Source organism: Anolis carolinensis, chromosome 2 (genome assembly GCF_035594765.1).
Source record: "Anolis carolinensis isolate JA03-04 chromosome 2, rAnoCar3.1.pri, whole genome shotgun sequence".
Classification (NCBI taxonomy): Eukaryota; Metazoa; Chordata; class Lepidosauria; order Squamata; family Dactyloidae; genus Anolis; species Anolis carolinensis.
In genome coordinates this window covers 219593390-219607309 of record NC_085842.1, presented here as the reverse complement: position 1 = coordinate 219607309, position 13920 = coordinate 219593390, and the positions used below count along the sequence as shown (strand labels likewise).

Sequence of the window (13920 nt, the reverse complement as noted above, 5' to 3'; positions counted from 1 at the left end):
AGGTCTGTGACAGAGATCAGTATAGCCTCTTCTATTCCCCTTCCACGGGGGTGTCTCTATGAGGGCTAATCACACTTATTGCAATCTCAAAATTGTCATCTAAGGTACAGCAGACCATAGTGATTTGCCCAGTTGCTTGTCATCTCTCATGCTTAAACTCAGTGCTGTGCTCTATACAAAACCCTATACAAAAACTTCCACACCATTTTCTTCTTCAATCTCCAACCAGATCACAGATATTCCTATTCTACATGATGATTGCTTAAATTGGTTAGTACATAAATATTTAATGAGAAGTAGATCAAAGATTAAATTACTCAACGTATTTAGCTAGAAGGGAAATGAAATCCTTCAACATGTATTCTGCTGCCTCAGCAATTAACTGTATGTAGACTTGAACTACCTTTCATGGCAAATTTAACACAATGAACTCTGATAAACTAATGAATAGGAAGAGTAGTAACTGTACAAGATAAAGTGAGTACTCTCTCATGACAAATACTAGTTACAAACCAAAAATAATTGGAATTCTGCTGTCCAAATTGCTTCATTCGAACTGCAGCACTTTTAGAATTTTGTCAGAAAACTTATGTAGAACATGCTACCAAGAGAATGATTTCATGTGTTTTGAAAGCCAAATAAGCCTCATTAGCTGGCAAGTATCATTTGGCTGTGATCAGCAAAAAACTTTTCAATGCAGAAAGTGATGAAACAGCAACTCTTCAAAACATTCTTGTATTTGAGATTTACAGACTCAAATTATTTTGGATCTATGACATCTACAAACATAAAAAGATGGGGCAATAAGCAGAATTAGGATTTGTTGTGAAGCTTAGAGAGGCAGAAATAATCAGGGAACCGAAGACTAGTAATCTGGACAAAATCCAGGGGAAACACTGAAGCAGATGGAAGGGAAGTACAATCTAGGAGAGAGTAATACCAATTAACCAGAATCAAAAACTAAGATGGACAATCATGGAGAACAAAGGGATGCCAGATGGTATGTGAACAAAGGGGAGCTCAGAAGTAAGTTTTATTATTGTGTTTTTGCTCTAGTTTAATTTCTAGATAAGATATCCCAAGCTTCTCCAAATGCTCTAGTCAAGTATATCAAATCACATTTTATCTTCTCAGCGCATTTCATGAAATACTTGAAGCCAACATTCCAAATGATCCCTTGCAGTTACTTCAAGTATTTGCTTTAAAGTATTATATAATGGAATAACAAGCTTCATTTCAAAACAAAAATATTGGCAACAAATAGAAATAACAAGTGATAAATCTGGTGAACTATTGTTAGTATAAAAATGAGCATAAAGTAATTAAACTTTCAACATGAGAAATCCATGTTACAGAATTGTGGAGTATACTGTGTTGACAAGTTTAATTGATTGTTCTATTTGCTTTTATCTAAAGCATCTGTGTATAAGCTGCCAGCGTACATGTTTTCATATTTAGTACAACATTGTTCTATGATAACACTGATGATTTTACTGTTTTTATACTTTCTACTTCTGGAGTTTGCAAAGACAATGGAAGTTCTCTGCAACTATTTATGAAAAGTTATGCAACAGCTATACTAATGTTATCCGATGAGTTCTGATATAAGCAACTTTGAATACATGTTTCAATTAAGTTGCCTCCACAATCCTTACCACTCAATCTTTACAGTTCTACACATTTTATGTACAGACACAGATTAATCTTGACTACAAAATTATATAGATGATTGTTTTCCCAGAGCAGTTCTACTATATACATGTGAAACACAATTTAAAGCTAAAGAAATTCACCTTATTCCTGAAGTTTGTTTACCACAAAGTCTTATTCATTTCAAATTAGTTGTAGACAGATGTCATGCTATTAGGTAACATTTTTCTTTATTACTCATATCGAGCAATATTTATACCTTTGAAAATTCCTCAGTGTCCTTTATATCCAGTGACCGTGCAGCAAATTCTAGCAATTCTTCAGAGTTTTCGAGGGAACTACTACATTGGCTAAGTTGATTCTAGTGGGAGGGAAACAGAATACTTAATTATAAAAACTTGTACCAGGTTTATAAAACTCATTTTAAAGTGCTCCCTTTTACAGTGTTTGTTTTTGTTCAGAAATATGATGAGAGGCCGCAGTTCAGTGCCGGAGAGCATGCTTCACACTGGGAAGGTGCTAGGTTTGATCACTGGCATCTCCAGGAAAAAGCATAAGGTAGCACATGATACAAACTTTTTGCTTGAAGATCTACAACTGCCACCAGAAAAATGCCCAAAACAACAGATTAACTGGGTATACTGTCTGCTACCCCTTCTGTGATAGGTCTATTCAATATACTTTTGCTGCACTGACGTAAGCATCTCCTCTATATTACCACCAGATATATGTAGAGTTGTTCTAAAATAACATATGCTAGAAGTCTTGAGAACCTTAGAACCCAAACTATAACTCACCATAGGACGGGTCCTATAAAGTTCCATTTAAATCAGCCAACACCAACACTGGCCAAAGATACTGGGTAAAGAGATACATTTCCACCAGTTTAAGACATACAGAACAGCTTTTTTATCGGATCTTAAATCATAGATCAGCTGATATGGAAAGAGATAGTCTGAAAAATCTTTTAACCAAGTTAATTACAATTTTAAATTAGCCATCATTCTTTCCAGTTGCGCTTGGAAAGAAATTGGCAATCAGTACACCCAAAACTGAAACCTATGCTTCAAGTCCCTCAGTGGCTAGGAGCCCCATGCTGCCTTCTCTCTCACACACAGACACACACCAAACTTTTTGTATAGTGGTGCTCTCTAGCTCTAAATGCTCCTGGGATAAGGAGTATAGCACAGATCTCTTGCCCTCCTATAGGGTTGCTAGCGTTTACAGCATAACCTGGACTCGTTTTCCAAATCTAAAGAAAGTGAGCAGGTGAGGGCAAATTGCAGGCTCTGCCTCTGAGATTTTAGCCTTGATCACAGCAAATGGGACAGAAGCAGAGGGGATACCTTGAGATACCCCCCTCCACCCCTCTCAGGCCTGAACAAAATTGGCCCCAATGAGTTTCTAGTGGCTTGGCACTGTCAAGGACGATGTGCTGCAACACAAACCTAGAACTGTAATAGTGGAAAACGCAAACTTACAAAAAGGGACATGGTGTTTGGAATTTCTCTATCACCTTACTCTGTTAATTCTATGAATATAAGTGCATATATTAACAGAAAAAAATCTGCAACAATAGGTATTGAAAAAGACAATGATAAAGTTCATATACTGCAACTCCTTGTTAATCCAACTGCACTCCTTCATTCAGAAGTACGAAAGAATTTATTAGATTTTTTTCTATTAATGCTTGAAGAGAATGGTTAATTTTTTTGTTGCACAGTTGCTTTAAATACATTGTTGTGGCATATAATAATGGATACCATTTTTGAACATTTACAGTTTTCTCATACTTTTCACACACACACACACCCCTCTGGTTTAGAGAAACCAGAGGGGTAGCTAGACCCTTTTTTATTATCTGCTATTAAGTGACAATCTAGTCATACCATATTAAAGTATCCTAATCACATTATTCAATACAGCAGTACAGCATTGACAAACAAAGTTTCTAGTGTCAGAAAGTCTTTTGTCAGCTCATAAAGCAAAGATCTTTCCCCCTACTTACTAAATTGCCATATCAGACCATCAGAAACATCACCATATAATCACATACTATAGGTATGTTTCATTTTTCAAAGCAATTCAGACTTGTATTGATCACTGTAAACATAGAGCAGAATCTTATTTAGGAAAATTCAAATGACAGCTAGGCAAACTTAGTAAAGGTAAGGTTTCCCCTGACATTAAGTCTAGTCGTGTCCGACGCTTGAGGTTGATGCTCATCTCCATTACTAAGCCAAAGATTTGGCGTTGTCCATAGACACTTCTAAGGTCATGTGGCCGGCATGACTGCATGGAGCGCTGTTACCTTTCTGCCGGAGCAGTACCTATTGATCTACTCATATTTGCATGTTTTCGAACTGCTAGGTTGGCAGGAGCTGGGGCTAACAGCAGGAGCTCATCCCACTCCCTGGATTCGAACCGCCGACCTTTCAGTCAGCAAGTTCAGCAGCCCAGCGGTTCAACATATTGCACCAACGGGGGGAAACTTAGTCTGTCAATATCTTGGGATATAAACATTTCGATCTATACAGTTCAGTATCAAACTTATTACAGAAAATAACAGTTTGTGGAGGAGATGATAGCTACATATGTATCTTGATTTTGGATCCAGTGAGTTTCACAAAATTGCAGCCAACAGATTTAAGCACCACCTATCAACATCTGAGCATGACTGTTGACTCCAAATTGATGGTGCAGTAACAAAATATGGATAAAACAATTACTTTTCATCATGTATGTGACTCTGAAATGTCAACGCTATCCAAGCTTACTGGCTTCCATTTCATTTTACTTATGTGCCAACATAGGGATTTTACATATGCATAGCACAAAGTAAAACCATGGTCAAAAGACTTCATATTATCCAAAATAAGCATGTTAATGTTATTATTTATTGCTATACTTTCCTACATTTATTTCTGGAGATAATCCAAGATAACTGCATTGAAGTGAATATAAATTAGGTTCTAGAAATACATATTTTGCATACTACTAATATCTGTAAGTATCTTCCATCTTCCCAGAGAAACAAATGACAGCTGTCCACATCTGTCATAACAGTACAAGAAATGTAGTTTCTTTAGTCACTGTCTACCCCAGTGACTAAAGATGTGGTTACACATTTCTGCTGTCCAACTTTATTATGTAAGTTACACAGGAAAAAAAATATGGACAGCAGAATTACAGCAGAAATAAAGCTTTGAGTTTAATACATAGAGTCATACATGAAGGAGCACCATGTGCATTTTCACTGAGTGTTACAGGAATTTATATAACACACATCTGAAAGTTCCTCTATGCCCATTTGTCTCATCTATATCCAAATAACTATCATTACTTTGGAAACTAACTTTTTTGCTTATGTACCATTTTGTAAACTGACAAAATATGACACCCTAGAAGGGGAATGGGGCTGTTAAAATAGTATCAATTGAATTAATTTGAACAAGACAGACAACTAGTTGCAGAATTTTAAGCTTATTTTTAGAAATAAGACTATTTTAAAGAAAACATTTTAAATAATGTGCACATTTTTAAGGTTTTGGTTTTTGCTGTTCAGATGTTCTACCAAACTGCTGTCTGCTTTTCGATTCAGATTTTATTTTCTTAACAGAAATGGCTGAACATGCAAGTAAATTGTATAATTTACCCCTTAGAAGCATAGTAAGAAATGCTTAGACGAGTATAATGCAAACTGAATGTTTAGATTAATTTTAAAAAGTGGATGTGTTGCAATTCAAAAGCAATCATTCTGATTATTAAAACCATTACTTGTATTAGTAAAGATTTCATTATACTACCACGGCAACTTTATTACGAAATTATCATGCAACTGATTACCTGAAGTTCCTGGGTTTTATGAGCATGTTCCTGCTTGATACTAGTTGTCATGCTTTCCTTCATTTCATCAAGTATTGAATATAAGCCATCAAACTCTTCATCCAGCTCAGCAATTACACTGGAAGAATTAGCCTGCAAATATAAACTTAGTTGAGTAAGAACTGCATTATCAAATGATTTAATAAGAGTACCCAGTCTATCAGAAGTAAATGCTGACATGTAGGACGTGATATCAGGCTTTACTGAGCCTGGCCCCAATACAAATCAGAGATAATTACTACTTAGCAGTTGGGCTAATAGAGTTTGCCTCTGTCATACATGAATAGTTTTGTGTATGTTTACAAAGAAATGGCTGTATAGGAACAGATTTCATATTTAGAGAGTATTTTTAAAAATAAAGCTTTAATTTGCCTCACATAAATATTTATCACATGTCCCCCAAACACAGGGATGCTAATTAGTTCTTTACAGTTTAAAAGCAGTTGAGCCATGTTACAGTCATGTCAACCAGTGCCCAATCAGGCCTACATGATCTCTAGCCTATCTGTTTTTTACCTTTTAACAGGCAGAAAAGGCAACTTTGCCTCCTCAGGATGACAGATCATACGAAAAATCAATAATGTATTCAGCTCCCACAACACATACTCATTTTAATATGACAACTTGAAACCTATTTCTCTTCTTTATATGCAAGGGAGACAAATGTGCAAATGAATTTATATGCATGGATAGTTTGGCCATTAAACCATTTTGTTTGAAATAAGCAACAATAAAGAATAGTATACTTATGTAAAATACTAATCTTTATAACATACCTGTACACCTTTTAGAGTGTGATTTAGGGTTTCAATGAAATTTTGGATTTCATCATTTTTGTGTGCCAATGTAGAAATAATCCTTTGCAGAGCTTCCTAGAATTAGAAAAATATGTGCATTACACATTCCTTTTCATATACAACATCTTAGCCTTCCAGCTAACCATTACTAATGAATTAATTTGACTACACAGCTGGGGTCACATAGAACGATGATGTCCAACAAGTATATAGCATTTTTTTCATCTGTAAGACTAGAATGCATATAAATACCACTTACAACTTTATGAAGAATGTAAGAAAGTCAAAATGGATACATTTCCCAGAAAAGCAGAATACTAAAGTTTAATCTATATTAAAATATTAGCCTTACTGATAATATTTTCATGGTTCACTATAGCAAAATAATACTTTATCTGATGTATTTTTATTCTGTATTTTCCTGTGCTGTAGTTAAACTGAAAGTCAAAGTCCTTGATGATTTTCTGCAAATCACTCTGGTATGTAATGGCAAATTCACCTTCTGCCCACCCAAGTGACATAGCATCTCTAAGTTCTCCAGCCAAATCTTTCATATTTGAATTTGTGTACAATAGTATCCTTCATTTAGCAGATCAATCAGACTTTGACTCTAATCTGCAGCCCTTTCTCCTAATCTGTAATGGGGTTTGGGGGAACCTCTGAAATAGATATAAGGAACATGAAGGAAAAGTTAATATTGGATGTTATGTATAGATTCCTACCAAAGTATTGGTTTCTAGAATCAGGTGCAGATCATCCCTAAAATCATATCAACTCAACTTTATTTTTAAAAAACCAAGCTGATAGTTAAGATAGACCACATATAAGATAAACAGATGAGCCCTGTCGAATAGTTCTGGCATGTTTAAAATATCTGAGCTGTTTCTTTTCATGAACAAAAAATAAATATGTTTGATGAATAGTATAAATATACATATTTCAAGATTTATCTAACTGGGTGTTAGATTTGCATGGAAAAGTCTCCCGTAACGCAATTTATCTGACAGAGAAACCAATAAAATTCAGAAAACAGAAGGCTAACACGCACAACTCATTAAAATGCTTGATAAAGTAGAAGGAAGGAAGAAAAGAAATGACCACATTTCTCTCAATCAAGGAAACCACAGCTCTGGGCCTGCAAAATCCACACAAGGCTGTTGGTAAAAGGGTGACTTTGAGTGCATATCAACTCTAGAATGAATAGAGTTTGATATCACTTTAACTGCCATGGATCAATGCTATGGGATTCTAGGAGATGTATTTTTACAAAATCTTTAACTTTCTTTACCTTACTAAACCACACATCTCACAATTCCACTGCATCGAGCCATGGCAGTTAAGGTGGTGGCAAACTGTATTAATTCTACAGTGTGGATACATCCATAGGTCGAGTCAATGGCAGTTAAGAACAAAAATATGTTTATATCAAAAATTCCAACATTTACTAAACCTGAGTCTGTTAAAATTCAAAACTGATCCACTCTGCTATACTGTATTTAACAGTTCCTTCTCTTAAACATTATTTTCCCACAGCTCATTCAGTTTCAGACTTTCTATGTTGTACCTGTGTAGAACTGCTGCTGGTATCATTTTCGCCTCAGTTTGGGTTGGCAGACTACTTTTACCACCAGCCAGACCCCTTGTGAGCAATGTGTGTGATCCTATAAATATAACTGTCAGTTTGTTTAAGTCAGAAAAATCTTGCCTCATTTTGATTAGAGCACATTTAGTGCTACTAGGTGGAAGCCCTTTTATTGCCAAGAAGAAATTTGAGGGCAAAGGTTTCTATCTGAAAGGTGCCAGGACAGTTCAATATATAGCCACTCCTAAAATACACGCATGCCATTCTGTGCTATTTTCCGCTTCTCACTTCTCCACAAACAAAGATAGAGAAGAAAGCTTGTTATACTATAGCATTAAGTTATTAAAAACTGAAAGCAAACATGAGCACAGCTTCAATAATGTTCAAAGTGCATGGGTTTGTCGTTGCGCGCTTCCAGGTCATGAGCCGACTTATGGCCTAAAGCAAACTGATTACAGGGGTTTCTGGGGCTGAAAGTGTAGGTAAGACTAACTCACAAATATAGGAATATTATTACTTTAAAACTGGCACATCTTACCAATACAGGAATATTATTACATTTAAATTAGCTAATAACATTTTATGAACTAGTTTAACATTAAAGAAGGATATTTTAAACAACTTATAGAAGTGAGAGTGTTTTGTGGAAGACAGCTGGAAAACTTTATTCATTAATATCACTGACTCAGGTCCTATGTTGGGAGAAAGATGGGGTATAAATAAAACATAGGCTCTCTAACTTCTTTCAAGTTTTGGAACAAAGCTGCTATTATCAGTCATGGTTATTTATGTACTGTGCTAGTAAACTAGGAATTCCTCTAAAAATCTACACAACATGACATCCCCTGTATATAACTGGATAAACTGCTGAAATTCTCATACGCATTACCAATAATAGATAAAAAGTTGGATGATATTAAATCACTATTCATAGGTAGTCCATATTCACATTCACAATCTCTTATAATAAAAACTAGAGAGTTCGGTTGATCCCCTGTCCTTCACTAGAGTTTAAATAGCATCCAAAAAAGAAACATTTCAATGAAACATCAGCTTTTTTATTTTTTAAATTGATAACGTACATCTGTTTACAACAATGTGATAGCAGTATGCTACTTCCACCAGAGGTACATATTTTAAAAATAAAGTTAATAATACAGTAATAACAGTAAGTACATATTGAATTATTGATGAGTGCCTCTTCTGTTCCCTAGCATTTTGTCCTACTTTATCATGATAGCATATTCACATACAAACACCAGCTTTAAAGGGATTTAGGATTATATACTGGTGTTCCCCATGCATGACACAACTTTTTAAAATCTATGCTACTCAGCTATATATAGTTGTTTCCCCACAATACCTCTGAGTTAAGCGATATATAATGTAGAAGACTCATGAATCTCCAAAACATTTCTTTACCTGTTAATACAATTTCCCTCCCATTTGGAGCAAGAGAAAACGACTCTTTGAAGCTGCTGCTAGCTTTTGAAGAACAAGAGAAAAATAACTACAAAACCTGCAACTTCAGGGAGGAAGATTCGGGAAAATGGTAGAGGAAAGATGAAGTAGCAGAAAAGAGAGGCATTAAATTGATAAAAGACAAGTGGAGTAATGCCTACAATACAAGCTGTAACATCTGATTAGCCCTAATGAAAAGCATATTCTTACTATGGACACTGAATTCTCTAACAGAGCAAACAGTTTATATGTTTTCTGTTTTAGAGAATAACATAAAGGTAATAGTTTATTCCTTTTACAATTGCAGCTTAACCTCAAGAATAAAAGGATTAGCATCTTGTCAAGGATTAGCTTTCACCTGACTAGAATAAGAATATCCACTGGTTTTGAGAGCTCTCTGCATAAATGAACTCCATTATTTGTTACCCAAGCAGAATTGGAGACAGAAAGCATGTTTTATTCAGGCATTTAATCCATTACTAGATTGCTATGATGCAAAGCAAGGTATTATTCTACTGGTAGCAAGGAAATACTACACCACACACAGACAAGCTATTCAAAAACAACCTATATTATTAGTGTAAGAATATGTTTACAACACAAAGAAGATACATAACAGAATAATTAACCCCCACCGACTCTTCTAGTCAGTTACAATCAAGAAGAAATAAAGTTAATACTATTTAGTTCTTTAAGCGAAATTTTAGAATTAATTTAACACTGAATTCATTATGTCAAAATTCATCAGGTCACAAAATTATTCATTTTCTACTCTGACCAATGATATCACATGGTTAGAGAAAATATCAGCCAATTAATTTACTGGAGGAATGCTGACACATCTAATTATTCCTCTTTCTAGTCTATGGCTGCTCCCATTTTCAACAGTAATCGTCTTAAACCTGAATGACTCAAAACTAAATAAAATGTAGCATCAATCAAATGCACTTAAAATTATAGTTGTACACTTAAAAATATTTCTTAAATATGCCAACCAAAATTACTACATGCTTCAGATAGCTGTTGATAATACACATGCTCTACCTTGATTTCACCTGGTCAAAAAAAGAATTTCATACACACTAACCTAAATCCAGTAGCTAATCCCAACTAGAATAGATTGAATGAATGGATTTACATAATTCCTTAATGGTAAACCAATAGTTGATTCAATGGGCCTATACTACTTGGGAACAGCAAACAGACTTAGAGACTTATCTATTTTATATTGTTTATATTTGCTGCAACTACAGTCAATACAACCATGCAAAACCAATATTCTGGGTTAAAGCAGATCTTGCTTGAAAGTACAGTCACATTTCAAGGTACATATGTTTCAGATTTCCCAGCAACCCCCATCAAATTAAACACACACACACAAAAGTCAACTGCTAGTCACTTTGGATTGTTTATTGGCATTTTGGCAGTGTGTGTGGTCCGCCGAGGGTTCCAAAGCATAAAAATGCCCCCTGAGACATTACAGTAGCCCACCTATGCTTTAACACTTGCTGACAACATTGGCAGCCTTTCACAAATATTTAAGTTGACTTGTCTATCTCAGTACAGTATAGTAATTATAAGAACGAGAGTGAGACAGTAGGTATCTGATTGAAATTTCATCTTCCATCATAAGTTCACTGGAGGACCTTGAAGTAACACTACTATTTTCAACTTAATCGTAGGAATACTATCCTATTGCATGAATTCTACTTTATAGATAAGTCAAGTTATTAACTGATGTATTCTATCCTTCTTCTAAGCATTTGCCAGAAATAGCTAACATGTTAAAAAAGCATTTTAGACAGAAATATTAACTTACGATTCTTCCATCCTTCTACAGAAACGTCACATTCTCTCCTCAACTATTCATAAAAAGGTAAAGGTTTCCCCTGACGTTAAGTCCAGTCATGTCTGATTCTGGGGGTTGGTGCTCATCTCCATTTCTAAGCCGAAGAACAAGCATTGTCCGTAGACATCTCCAAGGTCATGTGGCCGGCATGACTGCATGGAGCGCCGTTACCTTCCTGCCGGAGCGGTACCTATTGATCTACTCACATTGGCATGTTTTCGAACTGCTAGGTTGGCAGGAGCTGGAGCTAACAGCAGGTGCTCAAGCCGCTCCCGGGATCTGAAAGACTAATCTACTAATTATGAATTGCTTCTTCAACCAGCCTGACAATGTTTTTTTTTCTGCTCTCTGGGTAGAAGAACATTATTCAGCTCTATTTTCTTATTCATTTTTTAAAAAATGAAATGATTGCCAGTTTAGCTCTGCTCAGAAAATTAATATTCTGTGGGGCTTATTTCCAAATAAATTTGTTTGGTTTTCAAAGCCTAACCATGCTTACTCAGAAGTAAATTTCATCAAGAGTTCTGCAAGAGAGGATTAAGACCTACTTAGATGTAAGGCCACTGAGCCTAGGATGGGTGAAAACAAAAATGGACACAGCATGATACCTTTATTAGGAAAGCCACAAAGTGATCAGAAAAAAGAATGGGAGATTAACAAAATGCCTTTGTACATGAAAATCAAGGTTTACAATTTTAAAAAATCACACAGCTGAGAAATGCAGATCTGAAATCTGCTTTGGCTACAGAAATTATCACCAGCATTTCTGAACCACACCTCCCCTTCCTGTCAGGAAAGACACTATTCAATCATCTGAGCATTTTAAAAAGCCACATTTATTCTCAATTCTTTCAAGGTACCACAAGGTGCCTGCAATTACAGAATGCTCCCCTCCCATTGTAAACATCCTTGACAATTTATAATTCTGGAATTTTTATGTTTTCCATATTTTCCCAAAATATATGTGTACACTCTTAACAAGAATAAAAATTCAAATAGTAGAGAAGTGTTGCAAAACCACAACAGAAACTTGGAAGTGAGGTTTGTAACTGCAATGTGAACAACTAGAACACCTTAGCTAAAATTGTAATCTAAAATGGAATGCGTAATCTAATTATATCACCATCATAACCAAGGCATTGACATCGCCAGCTCATCTTGTTCAGATATCAGCAAGCATGCCAACGACTTAAATCAAGAAACAGCTTCCTAAGACCTACCGAGATCCTCGCAGGAACATCTCAGCAAGCGAGAGTCCAAAAGTGGCAGGTAAAAACCTGAAACCTCAATCAGTGGCTGATAACAGATGAAAATGTCCCTCCTTGACACACAGATGACTGGGCGACTTGGAAGGCACTAAACAGACTGCACTCTTACTGTCACGACCCAGGCGGCAGAGGCACCAATAACCATACACAGAGGCCAGAATCTATCTAATATCTTTATTGAAGGAATATATAAAGTTAATAAAAGCAAATGTAAAAGATAGTCCAGAAGCAGACCTTTCAGGAAAGGTCAAAATTAGTCCAAGGAATTAATGTCCAATATGAAATATTAAGGTCCAAAGTTGTAATCCAATAACCGAAACACTCACTTTGCCAAGCAAAGTGAGGGGAGATGACAAGGTCCTTTAGTCCATAAAACTTGAACGTGGCTAGGAAATAACTTGATACTTGAAACAAGGCTTGAACGTGGAACAAGGTAACTAAGAACAAGAACAAGGTCCGTGGAATAACTTGGTAAAATCCGTGAAACAAGGCAAGGATTAGTCCTGGGAAACAAGGCAAAGTCCGTAGGTAAACAAAGGCTGGGAAGCAAGGCGAAGGCTGGATAGCAAGGCAAGGCTTGAGCTGAAGCGAGGCTTGAATCGGAGCGCGCTGTCCAGACACAACTTGCTCCGTAGGCTGACGAATTGACTCCGCGAAGTTGCTACGCGGGCAAAACACCTATATAGAGTCCAACTTTCTCACCAAAGCGGTTCTCTGGGAATCAGAAACGAAAGCTAAACTCTGAGACCAGATGTTAAACTCCTTAAAGATTCTCACGAGAACCAATGTTAATTGGCAACATTCTTAGCTGCTATCCTCGCACTCCTGCGCGAAGCTGAATCCAAACTTCTCTGTTGTTTACAAAACTCCCGGCGCAAGAACACGGGAGAAGTAGGCTCTGGGGTTGTTTGACATACTTCTGGGGCACAACTTTCTTGCAGGTGCAAAGTTTCCAGATCTGCCTGGGAAGGGTCTGGCTGAGAGGAATCCAGTTCAGACTGGGAAGGTAAAAAACCCAAGTTTTCATCTTCATCAGGAATTACAATGTCCTGAGCAGGACTACAAGGCCCATGGTTCATCACACTATCCCCCTCCTCAGGGCCCCTCCCAAACTGGGGTCCTCTCCCCGAGGCGCGAGGTCGCGGTTTGGTGGGATAGGTCAGATGGAAGCGACGGGTTAGATCAGGAGCATGGACTGTGGAGGCGTCTTCCCAAGAGCGTTCCTCAGGGCCAAAACCCACCCAGTCAATGAGATATTGTAGGCGGCGGCGATGAAAGCGAGAATCCAAAATGTCCTCAACCTCGAACTCCTCCTCCCCATTCATCAAAACAGGAGGGGGGGCCGGTTGGTCTGTATCAGGACGCACACCATCCGCCGGAAGGAGCAGGGAACGGTGAAACACTGGGTGAATGCGCATTGAACGCGGA

The 13920-nt window shown here is 36.7% G+C and overlaps 1 protein-coding gene across 3 annotated transcripts in view; it reads right to left on the bottom strand.

Annotated features, from left to right (window-relative positions):
• fsd1l (fibronectin type III and SPRY domain containing 1 like) overlaps positions 1–13920 on the bottom strand; it is a 45280-nt gene that overhangs the window by 23651 nt on the left and 7709 nt on the right. For all 3 annotated transcript variants that reach the window (XM_003223765.4, XM_008115282.3, XM_008115283.3), the window contains exons 2-4: positions 6312–6407; positions 5497–5628; positions 1910–2011 (exon numbers count right to left, since the gene is read on the bottom strand). In XM_003223765.4, coding sequence (XP_003223813.1) covers positions 1910–2011; positions 5497–5628; positions 6312–6407 — 330 coding nt within the window. The remainder of the gene's footprint in view (positions 1–1909; positions 2012–5496; positions 5629–6311; positions 6408–13920) is intronic.